The sequence below is a fragment of the Mustela nigripes genome, chromosome 7 (genome assembly GCF_022355385.1).
Source record: "Mustela nigripes isolate SB6536 chromosome 7, MUSNIG.SB6536, whole genome shotgun sequence".
Classification (NCBI taxonomy): Eukaryota; Metazoa; Chordata; class Mammalia; order Carnivora; family Mustelidae; genus Mustela; species Mustela nigripes.
In genome coordinates this window covers 22,849,580-22,866,703 of record NC_081563.1, presented here as the reverse complement: position 1 = coordinate 22,866,703, position 17,124 = coordinate 22,849,580, and the positions used below count along the sequence as shown (strand labels likewise).

The following is a 17,124-nucleotide window of genomic DNA, read 5'->3' as shown; positions in this document are numbered from 1 at the left end:
TTCGATGTTCTGTCCCATCCACAGACTGATCCCAGCTGGCCCTGGGGGACCCCCATAGTCTGGGGAGAAAGCCTGTCATAGGTACAGTAAGAAGGGCCCACACGTGGGGAGTCCTCACTGAGGGCCAGGTCAGGAGTCATGATCAGGAGTTTGCAGAAGGAATGCTGAGGACTTATATTCACACAGCTAATGAGGAGGGGAATTAGGACTTGAACCCAGGTCTCCGTCTTTCCAAGTCTGTGCTCATCATGGGGACCGCCCTTGGCCTCTGAGCCACACGATCGTGGAAATGTTAAGTGAACCTGATCCCCAGTGCCTCACTCCAACTGACATCACCGCAGAGACTCGGAGGAAACACCCTGCCTCTGGGAAGAACAGGAATGCGGTGGCCCCGAGCTGAGATAGGATGAACACCCCCAGGAGATCAGAGTTGGGCTGTCACCGGGTATGGGAAGGGCCCCTGGTGGCCCCGAATTATTGTCCTGGGGTCCTGCGGGCACCCTCAGACCCTCCATCAGAGCAGTGGGCACAGTGGGTGTGGCAGTGGAGGTCTTGCCTCTCTTCCTGTGTGCTAATCCCCCAGCTGGCACAGTGGCCCCCCAGGACCCCTAGTTACTCACCATGCTGTTCCAGAGATTCAAGGCAAGTGTGCTGGGGTCCTGGAGTGATCGCTCCCCCTGAAAGAGAACCAGATGAGAACCCCTGTGCTCCCCTAAGGATGGGGTGACCTGATGTGCACCTTGAAGCTCTCCCTGGCAGAGACAGGGTGGCCTTCACCTGCCCAGATTCTCTTTCAGTCCCAACCCCACCTATAGTGGTGCATACTTCCAGGACCCTATCTGGGGACAGGGCTCAGAGATGGGGACCCGCAGGGGGAGGTCAGATGTCTGGCTGCCCTTTGTTGTCGGAAGTCTGTACATACTGAGCAAAACAGAAGGAGCGGGTGACGGGGAGGGGGTGGTCTGAGTGGGGGTGGGGAGGATGGGAGCTAATATTCTTCCTCCTCCTTTCAACCACTATCGGAACATCCTGGGGGTCCTAGAGGGGACACCAGGACTCCAACAGGATTGAAGCCTGAAGGGAGGGACCATCCCAGATGCCCAGTGCTACATCCTCTGAGAGAACCTGGGGAGCATATGGGGCATATGGGGAGCACCAAAGTGCTCGTGGGTCTGGGCAGCCCCGGTGGGGCAAGAGGCATTCGCCCAGTGACTAGAGGGGTGAACGGGGGCAATCCAAGCACTGTCCCTCCCAGGGAGAGAGAGGCTCTACCTTTGGGCTGCTGTGCGTCTAGGAGCCCATGTCCTGGGGCTACTACCCAAGCCTGTGGGGGACAGTGTCAAGAAAGTATAAGAGAGTCACACAGCCCTTCTCTCCCAACACTGCCTGTGCTGGGCTTGCGGAAGCCCTGCCGGGCTGGGGCTCCTGTGGAGGGGACGGTGACGGGGGGAGGCTTGGTCTCCGCTCCTCGCGGCAGCCCTCACTCACCGAAGGGGGGGTCTCGTAGATGGCAGGCTGGAAAACCACCACGAAGAACTCCTGCTTGTTGTACTTGCTGGTGGCCAGGAGACGGTCCCAGCTCTCCTGAAGAAGGGAGCGGGGAGGTGGGCACCCAGAGCCTGAGCAAGATCCAGTCCACCCCAACCTCTGACCAGGGAGCTCCGAGCGGGCCCGAGGCCCAGATCACCGATCTGCGCTGTTCAGAATTAAACGCTATTTGGGCGCTCCCCCTCGTCTCCCATATTGGGACCCTCTGATGAACTAAACCAGGTTTTCATTTTCCTCTGAAGCCCCAGCAACAGGCAATACATGAGATGGACCTGAAATATATTCTTTGGGAGCTCGAGAAGTACATGCCGGGCCGGCTCGTGCTAGGGCCCCGTGCTCTCCTCCAGGGCTGGGTTCTGTCGAGGGGGTTGCTAGTTGCCACTCCAAAGACGTCATTTCCAGATAAAGAAGATGGGGTTTATATACATGCAATGGAATACTATGCAGCCATCAAAAAACCCCTGAAATCTTGCCATTTGCAAGGATGTGGATGGAACTAGAGGGTATTATGCTGAGCAAAATACGTCGATCAGAGAAAGACAATTATCATGGGACCTCTCTGATATGAAGAATTTGAGAGGCAGGGCGGGGGTGGGGGTGCCCATGGAGGGAAGGGAGGGAAAAAATGAAACAAGATGAGACCGGGGAGGGAGACAAACCATAAGAGACTCTTAATCTCAGAAAACAAACTGAGGGTTGCTGGGGGGAGAGGGATAGGGGGAGCGTGGTTGGGTTATGGACATTGGGGAGGGTATGTGCTATGGTGAGTGCTGTGAAGTGTGTAAGCCTGACGATTCACAGACCTGTACCCCTGGGGCTAATAATACATTATATATTAATTTTTTAAAAAAAGAAAGTACAAATATGTATGTGTTTATGTATAAAAAACAAACAAACAAACAAAAACCAAACATGTCATTTCCCAAGTGAGAAGAGCCATAAGCAGCCTCATGTAGGACTTGCTTCTTAAACCAAAACCATCCTGGTAGCACAGGTCAGGAGGAACCTGTGCTGTGAGCTGTTTGCTGACCGGGATGATGGTGTCCACTGAGCCCTCCATGCTCCCTTGAATCCTTTCTCTAAGCTAGAATGGCTCACCTTCTAGAATCCTGACTTGGTCAGGGGCCGCAGTCTGGGAAGCAAGCCCCACCTGGGCAAACCAGCTCACCAGCCACCGCTGCATGATACAGGCGGCGAGAAGGACCGAAAGCATTTCCGAATGAATCTGCAGAGTTCTTGATCTTTGACTTTAGGTACCACCACCCACTCCCACCCCCACCAGTCCCCACCTCACACAAGGGAACACCAGAGCACTGCTAGGAAGAGAACGCAGAAGAGCTCTCTTTGGTCCCTGACTCTCAGTGCTGGGTTCAGTGGAAGAAGTCGGACATTAAGAAGCTTGCTCCCTCCTTGTTCCTGCCATCACTGTTCTCCTCCAGGACCACCTGCCGCTGGGGAACCACAGCCAGCCTCCCAGGGAGGGCTCACCTGATAGGACCATTGTGTCACCATCTTGGAAAGCTTCAAGGTCTCCCCTGAGTCTCTGCAGGGCTCTGCCGCGGGACTGCCGGTGAAAACAAACGAGAAATGAGAGCGTGGGTGCCGTGTCGGCCATTCAGGCTGCCTGAATGAGGCAGGACGAATGGGGCAGGGGAAGGACGGGGCCGGGGGCAGGGGGGACATCCTGGGGGTTGCTTAAGGAGTGTGGAAGGAGAAGTTGGAAGTCTTAGAGGTGCCGGAGAAGGAAGGAGGCACACGTTGGAGGAGAATAAAGGGTAGGGTCACCCCCACAGGACGGATGCCTGTGTCCCACACTGCGGCTGACACACAGCCATCAATGAACAGATGCTGGTTTCATGTCACCTCCCTTTTTACCTGAGCTGAGTCCCTTGGTCCCCGTGAGAGACCAGCAGAGTCTCGGAGAGATCCACCAGGTTCACAAATGCTTTGGGGACCTAGGAGGGGACGAGGGAAATGATGAGCACTGGCAAGGTCACCACGGCTGCCCAGGGGCTTCTCTGGAACCCTGGGTTGGAGACTCTTTGGTGTCTGGTCAAACATGTTGGGGGTACTTTCCTTGGTTAAAAACATCCTCTGGGAGGCATTTGGTTGGGGTCTGTCCAAAGCTGCAGGCAGGGCCAGCTCTGCCATTTAAGAAAGGTTTCATTCGCCACCCATCCCAGGAGCACACCCAGCGAGCCTCAACATGGGAGCAAGACGTTGGTGGTGGAGGGACTAATTTGAAAAGCTGCCTCCCCGGGGAGCAAAGGGTGTGGGGGGAGGTCCCTTTGTTCTCAGAACTGCAGAGCTTATAAAGGTCACTTTACAAAAGGAACAGTCTTGGGCTGTCCCTGCCCTAGACTTAGAGGCCTCAGGAAAGAGGAGGGTCACTGAGACCCCAGGGAGGAACTGTGCTCTGTCCCTTCTTTTTCCCCAGAAGTCTGGCTCAGAAATATTTGATTATCAAGAGCTCTATACCCGACCGGTTTTCCTTAAAAGGTGAGAAGATGGGCTCCTCCACAGCCTCTGCTTTTCCCCTGGGTCTTGGCTTCCCTCCCGGGTCCATTTTCCCTCTCTCAGTAGAGGCCACTTGGGAATAAAGTGGCACGTGGCCCATCAACCCTCGGAAGGGCAGTTTCCTCGTCCCCGGCCCAAGATGTCCACGCGGAACGGCAGCTCAGGGCCTGCATCAGGGCCTGTGGGCACCGGGCCGGGCTGCATGTCTCACCTCCTGGTGCAGGTAGTCCAGAGCCCCAGCTAGAGTGTCCAGGCGTCCCTCCACATGCCTCTGCTTGGGGAGGAGAAACGGGCTGAGCACAGGGGGGCCGGGCACGTGGGGGCGAGGATGAGCAGGCTCCGGCCGGCCTGTCCCTTTCTCTCCCCACCCCTATCCTATCAGAGTCCTTAAATCCAGGAGGTCCAAAGGGTTCCCCCTTTGGACCTGATTTTCTTCAGAGAAAAGTGATTCCATTAGGCTTTGGAGGTGAGTCTGGACCCAGATTTTTGTCCATTCTCTGACATCCCCAACCCATTATTCACTAAGGAAAAACCAGACTCTCCCAATGGGAAGTTTCAGGCCAGGGAAGGGCAAACCAAGGTCAGGGCCATTCTAAAGCTCACAAGGAGGGAGGGGGCCCCAGACTACACCCAAAGGCTGATGGAATCACTTTTCTCTGAAGAAAATCAGGGCCAAAGAAGGAACAAATTTACCCCTGGACTTAAGAACCCAGCTGGGTCTCAAAACTTGTACATGGGACCCTTTTATCAGAGCCCCCCGCCCCTGCCCCTGCAGCCACAAGGGCCCCCCAGGGAGAAAAGAGCTCAGGGAAAAAATCCTAGCCAGCCCCTGTTTCTGAGTATTTAAAAACACCTCCTACCCCTCCAATTCTTTGTTGGTCACGAAAATAAATAAACAAAGGAGAGGACTTCAAAAATCACCATAGTTTACCTTTTCAGGGTAAAAAAAAAAAAAAAGAAGAAGAAGAAAGAAAGAAACTAATAATAAATTAATAAATTCTACAACAAGGCAAACTCCTAAGCAGCCTGCAAACCAGCTGTCGCCTGAGGCATCTTGGTTCAGACAGGAAGACATGGGGGGCCGAGTTCCCTCTCTGTCTCCTGGGGGGACACAGGCAGGCACTCTGGAGACAGCTGTCAATCACTAGGGCTGGAGGAGCCCTGAAGGGCAGCTCCCACTCCCGCCTCCCTGCTTTGAGGCAAAGGTGTCCTGTCAAGGCCCTTCAGCCTGCTCTGTTGCCACAGCCAGCAAGATTTTGTCTGCTCCCTGCAGGCTAAGTGAGCGTCTCCCTGAACATGACATGGAGCAGTGCACTTTCCATTCGGAGAAGTCTTGGGAGCTCTGCCTAGAAAGGTCCTTGCTGCCCATCTTTTCCACACTCGGGACCTCCGTCTTTCCTAGGGACCCTGGGGCATCCCTGCCTGGTTTGACCCTGACGGCAAGCCCTGCTGTAGAAACTCCTTAGTCGAGGTGGTGGCAAAAGGATATTTTAGCTTGGACTTGAATGTTTCCGTTTTTTTAAAGGCAGAAGAATGTGTGCAGTGTTTGTCCAACTAAAAATAAAAGTGAATAGTGCGTAACGGATGCGTACACATGGAAATGCACTGCGTAGGCAAGAAGGCTTAAAGGTACACACACATGAAAGAACTCCAGAATCCGTGTCATAGGGAGGCTTGAGTGCAAGGAATGTGTGTTTATCTTTAAGGAGTCATGAATGAGTGGAAGCACCAACGAATGCCTTCAAACATTTAAAACAAATCAAACAAATGCTAGCATACACAAACTCAGTGTAAATAGAACAGCCTGCATGTAGGAAGAGAGGAAGGATCTGTGCATGACAAGGTGACGGACGGACGGACAGATGGATGGATGAGTGGATATGCAGAGGAATGCAGCAATGCCTAGAATCTCATTGGAGCACTTCAATGTGTGGATGTATAAATGCATGAATAAATATTGGTGTACATAATGACCAGAGCAGAGAATAAACAGGGCATGGGAATTACACTTGGTGCTGGAGAAAACAGGGAATAAAGCAGAAAAATAAGGCTTCAAGATCTATATGCTACAAACCCAGGAGATCTGCAGGAATACTGTTCCACCAAAGCTGGTCAGGGAAGGTGGGCCTCCATCAGCATCCTCCCGGGGCCCAACATCAGTAATGGAAGGGGTTGATGGTGGGCCAGGAGTCAGTGGGAGCACGGGGAATTTGGAGGAAGGCTAGAGCAGGTATTGTGGGACAGAGGTCACAGGAAGGAGGACAGCTACTCAAGAAACCCCACCTATGCCTGGGCCATTGGCCCGGTGGCGTCCCTGGGGGGTGGCTGATTGCACAGTGGGAAGGGAGTTGGTCTGCCACAAGGGACTTATGTGCCTAAGGCTTCAGTTCCTGAGGAGGAGTCTGTGTGCCATTGATGTCACCAGAGCCTAGGTATCTAAGCCACCCCTTATACTTTCAACTGATCCTAATTGGGACTACTCTCCAGTAAAGACTTAACTCACAGATAGTCACCTACATAAATATAAAGCATAGTCACACATTTCATGTCCTGTTCCCAGGCATGCCAAAGAGCCTGGAAGTTACAGTCTACCTACATAAATACCAGCTCTCCCTTATCACCAAAGTGAATAGTGCGTAACGGATGCGTACACATGGAAATGCACTGCGTAGGCAAGAAGGCTTAAAGGTACACACACATGAAAGAACTCCAGAATCCGTGTCATAGGGAGGCTTGAGTGCAAGGAATGTGTGTTTATGGGCCAACAGGCCACAAGAGCACACATATTCTGTTTTATTTCCCAAATTCAGTGCTAACATACAGTCAGAGCCACAAGAAGCAAATTATTTTTAACTGATTTGCCTGAGTCACAGACTGAACATTGACTCGAGCCACTCTACACCTCGATTTCCTGTTCCTGATACGAAGGGCGGTATGTTAAAAACATTCTTCCTGAATATGGCTCCTTGAGCCCTTAGATACCAACACCCACTCATTATCTGTCTGTTTGCCCATGTTCTGAAATAGCTACCATCAGACCCAGCCTGACAGGTGTAGACCAGGTGGGCTTTGGGCCAGTCCACTGCCTTCATGCCTACACCGGCCAACCTCTGCCTCCCGGCCTGCGGTTCACCTGTTGGGTGGAGGGATAGAGGTGATCCCGGCTTGAGTTACTGAAAAACACGTTGATGAGCTTCCAGTCATTTTGAAAGTCAAGTTGCTGAAAAAAAGGGCAAGAACATAAAAAGACAGAGTGATGAGAACTGGCATTAGAAGAACTGTTTTCTTTTCAAGTTGTTCAATTTTTTTTTAAAAGATTTTATTTATTTATCCGACAGAAATCACAAGTAGTCAGAGAGGCAGACAGAGAGGGTGGGGGAAGCAGGCTCCCCGCCAAGCAGAGAGACCGATGTGAGGCTGGATCTCAGGACCCTGAGACCATGACCTGAGCCGAAGACAGAGAGGCTTTAACCTACTGAGCCACCCAGGCGCCCCACAAGTTGTTCACTTTTATGACCCACACCTATACAATCATATTTATGATTTTGTTTCAAAAGAAGTACATGACAGGAATCTAAAGTTGTATAACTTCCCTAGAAGGCAATTTGGCAAAATGTACCAAAACTAATTTTTAAGGGCATACCCCTTGATCTAATAATTCTATTTCCTGACATGTATTTTAAGAAAACGAGAATATAGGGAGAGATTTAGTTGCAATGATGAAGCCTTGTTTCTAAGTGTGAAAAACTGTAAACAACATAAATGTCTAAATTAGGGGATTGCTGTGTAAATTGTGGAAAACTTGTAAGATGTAGCTGTTAAAAAGATGCTAGCGGGGCACCTGGGTGGCTCAGTGGGTTAAGCCTCTGCCTTTTGCCCAGGTCATGATCTCAGGGTCCTGGGATCAAGCCCCGAATTGGGCTCTCTGCTCAGTGGGGAGCCTGCTTCCCCCTCCTTCTGCCTGCCTCTCTGCCGACTTGTGATTTCTCTTTCTCTGTCAAATAAATAAATAAAATCTTAAAAAAAAAAAAAAAGGATGCTAGAAAATGTATTTATTGTCATGGGAAATGTTACACAGAGAAAAAGCAGGTTATAAAAAGTATCTACATCTAGTAACATGCCTGTTTAATAAAACACATACAGATATATGCAGATATATGTGCTTAGAAAAAACATGGAAGGGAATATACACCAATTTGTTCCCAGTTACAATCTCTGAGTATCAGGTTGAAGGATGGCTTTAATATTCCTTTTGCTTATATGTGTTTTCTGGTTTTTCTCTAATGAACATGTATTATTTGCAGAACAAATAAAACTTCATTTTGTTTTTTAAGAGGCAACAGAGTGCACACTCGAGGAACCTTGGAGTATGGCTCAGGCACTTTAGATTTTAACTCTAACTAGCTGTGTGGACTTGGGCAGGTCCCAGGACTTCTTGGGATTTCAGTCTCTTCATCTGTAAAATTACAGGATTGGGTTTAGGCTCGCCCAGCCATTCTCCAGAAGGTTATGACTATTCTGGAAGTTCTGGAATTCTCCCAGTAAAAGGATGCATATCTCCTGTACCTGTCACTGTTCCTGTAGCTTTAATCCCTGAACTCTGTGATGAATGTACAGCTGGCTGAGACGGCATCTTCCCCTGGTTCTAGGGGTCTAGACTCAGGGCCTAGTGATAGCCAGCTGGATAGCTAAGGCTTGCCTTGATTTGGTCCTTGCCCATAAGGAGGGCACAAAAGATCAGAGGGCGCTTATTATAAACTCATATGAGTTACCCAGTAAAGAGTGTCTGAACTGCTAGGAGAGCAGACCCCAGCCTGTCCGTTACATGACTTCCACCCAAGAACTAAAACGAATATGGTAATAACAGCAATCATCACCCCCAATGGCTTTGACAATGACAGGCTTTCACTGAGCAACGCGTCTGTGCTGGACACATCTGAGACCCCACTGAATCCTCCCTAAGCCTGTGCTGCAGACTCTGTAATTTTACCCATTTCATGAATGGGGAAACTGAGACTTGGAGGAGTTAAGGGCCTCACCCAACATCACACAACTAACATGTGGAGACTTCAGGATTCACACTCAAACCATACCCTCTGGCATCCAAGCTCTCAACTATCTCCCAAGTGCAAAGTCACTTTTATGTGCTGACATTAGGCAGCACTGCATTGTGAACATAAGGAGTGGCCCTTGGTTTTAATGGACCCCAGAGACTCGCCATGGGAAGGGCATCTTTGTGGTGGTGGTGGGGTGGGGGGGTGGCCCAGCTGCACTGCTTGCTGGGTTCAGCAGGGTGTCCCCCTGCTCTCCACCTCGAGCAGCCATGGGCAGCCCCTACCTCAGTGAGACGGGTCCTCACCTGGTTCTCCTTCATGCTCCTCACCAATTCCTTTGCCTGTATCCGCCAGTCTCTGCACAGAGGGAGAGCAGAGAAAAATCAGGTGGCTAGAACATCTCCGAGGGCCAGAAGCTTGCTCTGGCCACTGCAGGTGCAGGTCTCAGAGCCTGAGGCCACATGGCTCCGCCCCCCCACCCCGCCCCCTTCTGCAGGGCAGACATTGACCTGATTTTTAAAACGAGGCCCATCAGGCATGATGGACCAGAGATCCATGCCAGAGACACATTTGGACTTTGATTTAATGCAGACCTTTCTTTCTCTTTGCCTTTGCCGACAGTTGCCCCGCCACCCGCCCAGGTGCCTGAGACAGGCAGGAGAACATGGCCCAGAAAATGCCAGAAATGAGACTTACGTGACACCAATATGGGGTACCGCTTTCTTCCCAGAGGTGCACAGAGGCCTCAGAACGGAGGGGTTGAAATATCTGATGATGTCTGAAAGGACTGAAGAGAGAGCTAGCTTTGAGGCTGTGGCCCGGCCGGCTGGAGGGGACCCATAAAGGCGGACTCCTGTGGGCTGAGCCGTGAGGGTGGCTGCCACGATTCCAAAGCACGCCCTTCACAGCCACCATCGGCTGCGGGGTCAGCCTCCGAGTGCGCCCCTGGAAGTGAATGGAACTAAAAGCTAGCATCAGTGCTAAGGGCCTTCCATGTGTGAAGGGGAAACTGAGTCTGGGAGAAGCCAAGCAAGCTACTCAAGGTCGCAGAGTAAACAGAAGCTGCTGGGATTGGAACCAGAGCTTTCAATCACCAAGCTTTTCGCTGTCGTGCGCTGTCGTGCGCCATCGACTCGTTAGGGAAAGTGTGCTGGGACAGGGACCCGGGGAAGCTTGCCTCTCAGTCCGCCCTTCCTCCTCCTGTGAGTGACAGCAGGGCGGGAAAGCTCCCGGGAACACACGTCCCAGAGCTGACAGCCAGAGGACCGCTAAAAATAGCGCTGTCAGTAGCAGTTCAGTCGTGCCTTGCTCCCCAGAGAGGAGAGGGCAGAGCCTGGAGACTATCATGGGAAGGAGACAAGTCCCTGCACCCTGGCCCTCGCTACTGCCCCTGTGCAGGTGCACCTGGGCCTGGGGGCGGGGGTGGAATGGGACTGGCCCTGTGCCAGCAGCAGGTGGTGCGGTGGTGGCAGAGCCGGGCAGGGAGTCAGGAGACCAGTCTCTTGGCTTGGTCCGCTTGGGCGGCCACCTAGGTCATGGGTGACTCGGGTTTCACCCTCAATCCCAGCTAATGAACTTCCTTCTTTAAGTCCTGGAGACTTGAAGGAGGAGCCCCTTCCCACATGTGGGGACAAAACAGGAAGCTCAGGGGCCAGCTGCAGACGATGCGGCCAGTGTGTGCCCCTGCGGGTGAGGGGGCGGCTGGGGATGGAGGACGCCTTCCTCCCTCCCCGCAGCAGAGTCTGTGAGAGCGAACGGTCAAATTTGATATCTGGTGCTTGGTGTTTGAAAGAGCCTTCCAGTGGAGACACACTTGCCCTGTATTGCTGCTTTGTGATCAGATGAGACCGTGGAGCTTTTCACACAGATCCTTCTGTCATTTTGCTTTAAGTCTGCTGTGAGCCTTGTCTGTCCTTGCCACCTCTCTCTTGCTTTCCAGTGGGGTCAGAACAAAAGGCCCAGGCTGTGGGCACTGCACCATATACTGATCCTGTAACCCTGGGAACGTCTGTGTACCCCCCTGAGACTCAGTTTCCCCATCTGCAAAATGGCCATGTGGGAGAGGACATGGCTAGATTTGAAGAACTCGGAGCTTTGGGGATTAAAGGACAGGTGGGCTGAGCCAGCTGTAGCTGGGGCCGAGCCCAGCATACCACTGCACTGGCCTGGGTGTCTCTGGAGCTCCTTCCCCTCGGCAGACCCGCTGCTCCTCGGCTGACTCGACCGCCACACTGAAGTGAACTCCTGGGTCCGGCACTCTGCTCCCCCCCACTTTCCCTGTGCAGTAGGGGGGCTGGATCCACCAGTAGCTATAGGACAGTTCTGCCTCTGGGGACATTCAGGTGCAAAATCTGCCCTCGCCGCCCTGCCTTCCATGGCAGCTCTGGCCGGTGGGACTCCTGGGCACTCTGTGCCGAATGAAGGGCAGTAGGGACTTGCTACCACGTGGGGAAGGGACCAAACAGTGGTGACAAGTTGAGAAATCGGGCAAAGCAGCAGCTTTTATTTATGCTTCAGAGTCGAACCTACATTCCATCTTCCTAAACCCCCCAAATACACCAGTATATCTTTTTATTTTTATTTTATTTTTTTGCCATGTAAAGGTAAACATGGCCAAACTGAAGCAGAGCTGTGACAATCACTAAGTCAGCAGAGGACTCCTCTTTTGGAATGTTTTGACCTCCTGCAAGGGGACCCGCCTGCCACTGGTCCCCAGTATCCCCTCAGCTGTCAATCAGATCCTGGAGGGCTGGACACCTGGCCTCAAGCTTCCCTGCTGGAGGGTGGCAGCTTAAAGGACGGGTAGTATCTTATGCCTCCCTGTCCTTTGCAGAGAACCTAGTAATTCCCAGGCTCTTGGAGAAAGTCGCTGGCTGGATTGACAGGGCCCTATCTACCTTACTTGTCACTGTGCCCGCTGGGGTATCAACTCCAGAGGCTTCCCGCTCTAATTAGGAAGTGAAAGGTGCTTTCCTCATTCTTGCCTAGTGAGCAGCAAGCAGAGGCGACTAACATCCCGCGAGGCTAATTCGGCTGGCATGAGGGACTTGGGGGCTTCCGAATGACTTAATAAAGTCGTAAGGGGCCTCAGAGAGTAAATGCTAACAACCAGGCCACCGATTGCATATTTATAAGCACATGCATATGTAAGAAGGCCAACATGTTAACAAGGATCATCTCTGGGTAGTGGGATTGCAGTTAATTTTTATGTTCTTCTTTTCATTTCCCGGAACCCGATTGATGTGTTCATTCTAAAAGTAAGGGAGGTATTGTGAAATGAAATTGGACTGAGCACGAGACCTGGGTCTTCTTGGTGCGGGGAGAGGGGAGAGAGAATGGTGGGCGGTTTCCCTCGAGGAAGTGCTACCAGCCCAGCCCTGTGGTCTTGCGGGAGAAGGAGCTTCAGGACTCTGCTGCCCCTGATGTCCCCTCCACCCCAAGGTCCCTTACCCTAATGCCTCCTAGCTTCTTGTCATTCAGATGCCCTCGGACACATTTCTTATACCCCCCATCTTCTAGGGCACGTGACTTGTCCTACCCTTGTTCGTTACTGGTCTTCTCAAAAAGCCTCCCTACTTCTCCTCAGGCTCCATGAGGAAGTGGCCGCTAGGGTACTCTGTCTTCACTAACCAAAACGTGGCTGGGTTGGGAGGGATAGGGACAATCTGGAAACTGGCCCGGAAGCCACAGGACTCACCTGTCACCACTTCCATGCACACCTGCTGTGGCCTTTGGTCAGTCCTGCAGGTAGAAGTGCACACACAAGCAACAGATTGTGTTTGTCAACCTTTTCCCTAGATTGGTGCGATCCCATTCATAACAAACTGCGGCTCAGCCTTGCTCTGGTTCTGGATTTATCCTTCCCAGAGCTAGACACACTGCAGATGGCTATGCAGCCCCCAAAATAGGAGGGGGACAGCTTTGTTGGATCTTCCTCTAGAAGGGGGTGCAGCCCCCGGTGTAGCAGGAGACAAGACCCTGGCCCACCCGTGCCTCCTTCCCCCTGAGCAGAGCAAGGAGACAGGTGGTGGGAAGCAAGAACTTGGTAGTCAGCCCTTCCCATGTTTCCTCCCGGGTCACCCAGAGGACCCAGGGGGATCTGTGGGCAGAAGGGTGTTGGGCTGGCAGGCAGGAGGCTGGATTCTTGTCCTCGTGCGTCCATCTGCTCCGGAGGGCACCTGGAACAAACACCTCCTCCCCGACCCTTCATTTCCCCATCAATGAAGCCAAGGGCCGAGAGCAGATCCTGTGCGAGGCCCCTCTCAGCTTGAGAGTGCAGTGCCAGGGCAATTACCATTTCTGCTTGTCCAGGGTGATGGTTCCTGAGTCTGGAAGCTGGAAAAGATAGAAAAGATGAGAGGGGTGAGCGAGGAAAGTGGCTGAGCAGGTGGGAATGTTTTCTTCAGGACGGAAGACAGGGACAGGAGAGCTTGGATTAAAATGCGGCCATGTAGACCGTTGACCTCTCCATGGACGTACGAGGGACTGTTTTGTTGTGTAACCATTCTAATCTAAAATTTCATTTCTTGTTTGTCTCCCCGACTTAGATATAAGTGCCACGAGGCAGGAGTTCGTTGTCTGTTTTGTTTTGGACTGTATTCCTTGGACTGAGGACAGCGCCTGACGCATTCTGAGTATTCAATAAATATTTGTTGGTTAAATATTATTTGAACGAACAAAGTAAGTTTCTGATTCTCCTCCCAGTAAAATGCCGGACAACACACGACACGGTCTGCCCAAGAGGTTCCCTGGCTGGAGAACTGAGGCGGGACCCTGGTAAGTCATGTGGGAACTGTGTCCTCTGCAGGGTCCTCCAGAACTTCGGAATTGCGCCCAGTGTGTAGAAAGTACTCGGTAAATGTTAGCTGTTGGCAGTCGTAGTAGTTTCCTGAGTTCTGACACAAATTTTCTCTTCAAAATTCCTCGATGACAGTGTCTCCAGGTGTGGTGGTGACAGGTAACAATTGTACCCACACTGCCTACACGCAGTCCCCTGCTACTTCTCTTTAAAGGGTCTGTCTGTCCTTCACCTCCCAAGCTCAAATGACAAACAGTCTATAGAACTGGGTCACCCCTCTGGAGCCTTCTTGGGAGGGTAGGCTGACCACGACCTTCCTCCAAGTGGGATGGAGACTTTTCCTCCTTAATAAGGAGTTTGAAAGGCAAAATTTCCAGGGAAAGGCGGCAAGTTAAACAAAAATCACACTGCAGTGCTAGCCAGGACCCCTAAAGCAGGAGGGCAGGCAGGGGAAGTCAGGAGGGAAGGCAGCGCCTGGGCTGAGGCAAAGCGGACAGCCTGTGCTCAACCGCAGGGGACAAACCCAGGAAGCTCCTCTGCCTCCATCTTGCCTGCGGGAGCCATATTCTCCCTTGGCTGAATGCATGATGGCGCTAGAGATACAAACCTAATTAAGACACAAACCCCGTCTTCAAGGAAGTTGATACAGTGAATTGTAACCTCCCTGGCATGGAAAATGTCTGAACTCTTAGCTAAGCAAACAAAGCAAAACAGAAAACAAGTCACAGATAGTATATTGCCATATAACCCTATTTTGGTTACTCTCCCTCTGTCTCACTGTATATATAGGGGCATGTACTTGTGTGTGTGTGTGTGTGTGTGTGTGTGTGTGTGTGTGTGTTGAAGCAGAATAGGCAATCAAAGGAAATCTTCAACTTTTTATTCTGTGTATGTACGCTTTGATTTTTTCTTATACTGAACACGTATCATGTATGTTAGTTTGCAAATAATTTTTACAAGCATTTGCAAATCCGATCTTTGACATTCGGTGAGGAAAAGTTGTCTGGAGCAATTCAACAAACACAAGCTACAGGCACAGGTAAGGAAGATTGTGCCTCGGTGACAGAAAGCTCCAGGAACTTGGGGAGGGAAAAGGCACCAGAATTATGAACCTTTTCCTTTCTAAGTTCACTGCTTTCCTGGATTTTTTCCCCAGCCTGGTACTTTCTATAGACCAGGCTAAGTTCACCGTTGCAGGCTCTGGGCACACAGGAAAACTGCCTCCAGAGAAAACCGCGCTCTCAAGTTTTACCCCGGAGGCTGGGGTGCCCGTCGTGTGAGGGTAATGATCTGCGATGGGGTGCCAGGCCCAGTGCACAGGAGGAGAAAGGGGAGCAGAGTCATAGGCAGGAGCTCTGGTGTCAGGTGTAATTCATTACACATGAATTCTGTGTAATTCAGCTCACAGTGTAATTCATGAGCGAGAGAGCTCTTGCGAGCTGCCAGCGAAGAAGGGAAGTCACCAAGGGTAGACAGCTGGAACTCTAGAAGCCTGACATGCTTCCTTCAGTGAATTCCCGACCCAGAAGGGAACGTGCTCCAGACCTCCAGCTAGCGTCACCTACATCCCCGGCATAGGGGCCCAACAAACGCCAGGTGCTCTCCGTGACACAAAGCCTCTTTTCTCCTTTGCCTCCCCCTCGACCTCTCTCCTGCCGGTAGACTCACCTTTGTGCCCATCCACACACCGTGACAGTCACGCCCAGCACCGAGAAGGAGGACGAGGGTAGGAGGCCCTGCTGCCAGGCTCCTCCACTGGCCCCGGGTCTGTTTGCTTATGTCAAGCCCGGTTCTTTCGGGAGGGGTGGCACGGGGCCTGGGGAGGGGGTCGGGGCTGGCAGCGAGGTGGCCGAGGTGGCTGGCGGGGGCCCAAGGGAAAGGGTTGAGGTTACAGGGAGGACAGCCGGCAACAGGGACAGGGGGGGGGGAGGGGGGGCCTGGGAAGGAGCCTGGTAGCTGAGGGAGGGAGGAAGGCACTGAAGGGGATGGCGGGCGGGCGGGGGAGTGGGGTGGGGATATCTCTGGTCTGGTGCAGGGGTGCAGCTGCAGGGCTGTGAGGCAGAGCGAACGCCGGCCTGATGGGTGTTCTGCTTGGCCAGCGCTGCTGGCCCTGGGGGCAGCAGGGATGCGGACCCTTCCTGCGACCAGGCCAGGCAGGGCTGTGGGAGGCCGGCACGGACTAGGGAATCACGCTGGCATCCCCACTGCTCTCCAACCACCCCCCTCCATATCCCCTCTCCCTGCTTCTCCCTCTCTCTTCATTCTTTCCGCCTCTCTCCTTGCTTTCCTTCTCCTTTACCGGGCCATATAAAAGAGACCACTTAGAATCTATTAGCAAAGTTGGGTCGATTTTTAAAAAATTAACCAAGCAGGTGAGGACGTTTTTTTTTTATCTCATAAATAAAACTCAGGAAACAATTTTTAAAATTCTGTGTGATCTTTGACTTAATTGATCAATCGATTTAATTTATGAATGAGAACCTCTGAAAGTTTCCTTATCCTAATGGAATGGGAGGCATTCATGTGATTTAAAAAAAAAAAAAAAAAAAAGACACAGACCCTCTAGATTTTAGAATATCCTCAACTCGGAGAATGTTCCCCTCTCCCAAAATGAATGTTCCCCTCTCCTGCCTGGCCACCAGGAGTTCATTCTGAGACTCCCTGTCCCAAACCCTGACTCCTACCTCTGTCTCCTTGAAATACTCACAGTTTCCACATTGCTGATGGCGGCCACAAATTTAATATCAGAAGGTCTCACCAAGTGGACTGCAAAGACAAGAGCCCATTGAAGAAGATCAGATCCACCTTCCCGAAGATATGAGCCAAAGATGCCAACTGGGAGGGACAGACCCATAACCCCCAGCCTGAGGTAGAAGGCAGAAGACCAAGAGGTCACTGCGACCCATAGGAACCCCGGTGGAAAGAGGCTCACTGTTCTCTGCCAGCCACAGGTGTCCCAGGGCAGGTCGCTCATGGCTCTCCTTTTCCCTCCTGCCTGGACTTCTTTCTGCTCCTTGCTTCCCTCTATCCCTTGGCTCTGCATTTCTGAGCCTCCATTAATAAGTAAAGGGTAACAAGTTCAAATGAAAACGACCTGGGTACAAAAGGGATAATGTTAGCTCGAAGAGAGCCCGAGAACATCAAAGTCTGTGAACACCCATAAACATCAGATGCAAACTGTATGTAAACTGTACACCAGGAAGCCTC

The 17,124-nt window shown here is 51.9% G+C and overlaps 1 protein-coding gene across 1 annotated transcript in view; it reads right to left on the bottom strand.

Moving 5' to 3' along the window:
* PLB1 (phospholipase B1) overlaps positions 1-16,664 on the bottom strand; it is a 96,487-nt gene extending 79,823 nt beyond the window's left edge. The window contains exons 1-11 of the mRNA XM_059405366.1: positions 16,625-16,664; positions 13,414-13,454; positions 12,817-12,860; positions 9,816-9,906; positions 9,425-9,476; positions 7,199-7,285; positions 4,277-4,336; positions 3,424-3,503; positions 3,037-3,112; positions 1,489-1,584; positions 621-677 (exon numbers count right to left, since the gene is read on the bottom strand). Coding sequence (XP_059261349.1) covers positions 621-677; positions 1,489-1,584; positions 3,037-3,112; positions 3,424-3,503; positions 4,277-4,336; positions 7,199-7,285; positions 9,425-9,476; positions 9,816-9,906; positions 12,817-12,832 — 615 coding nt within the window. The 5' untranslated portion in view covers positions 12,833-12,860; positions 13,414-13,454; positions 16,625-16,664. The remainder of the gene's footprint in view (positions 1-620; positions 678-1,488; positions 1,585-3,036; positions 3,113-3,423; positions 3,504-4,276; positions 4,337-7,198; positions 7,286-9,424; positions 9,477-9,815; positions 9,907-12,816; positions 12,861-13,413; positions 13,455-16,624) is intronic.
* Between the last annotated feature and the right edge of the window lie 460 nt (positions 16,665-17,124).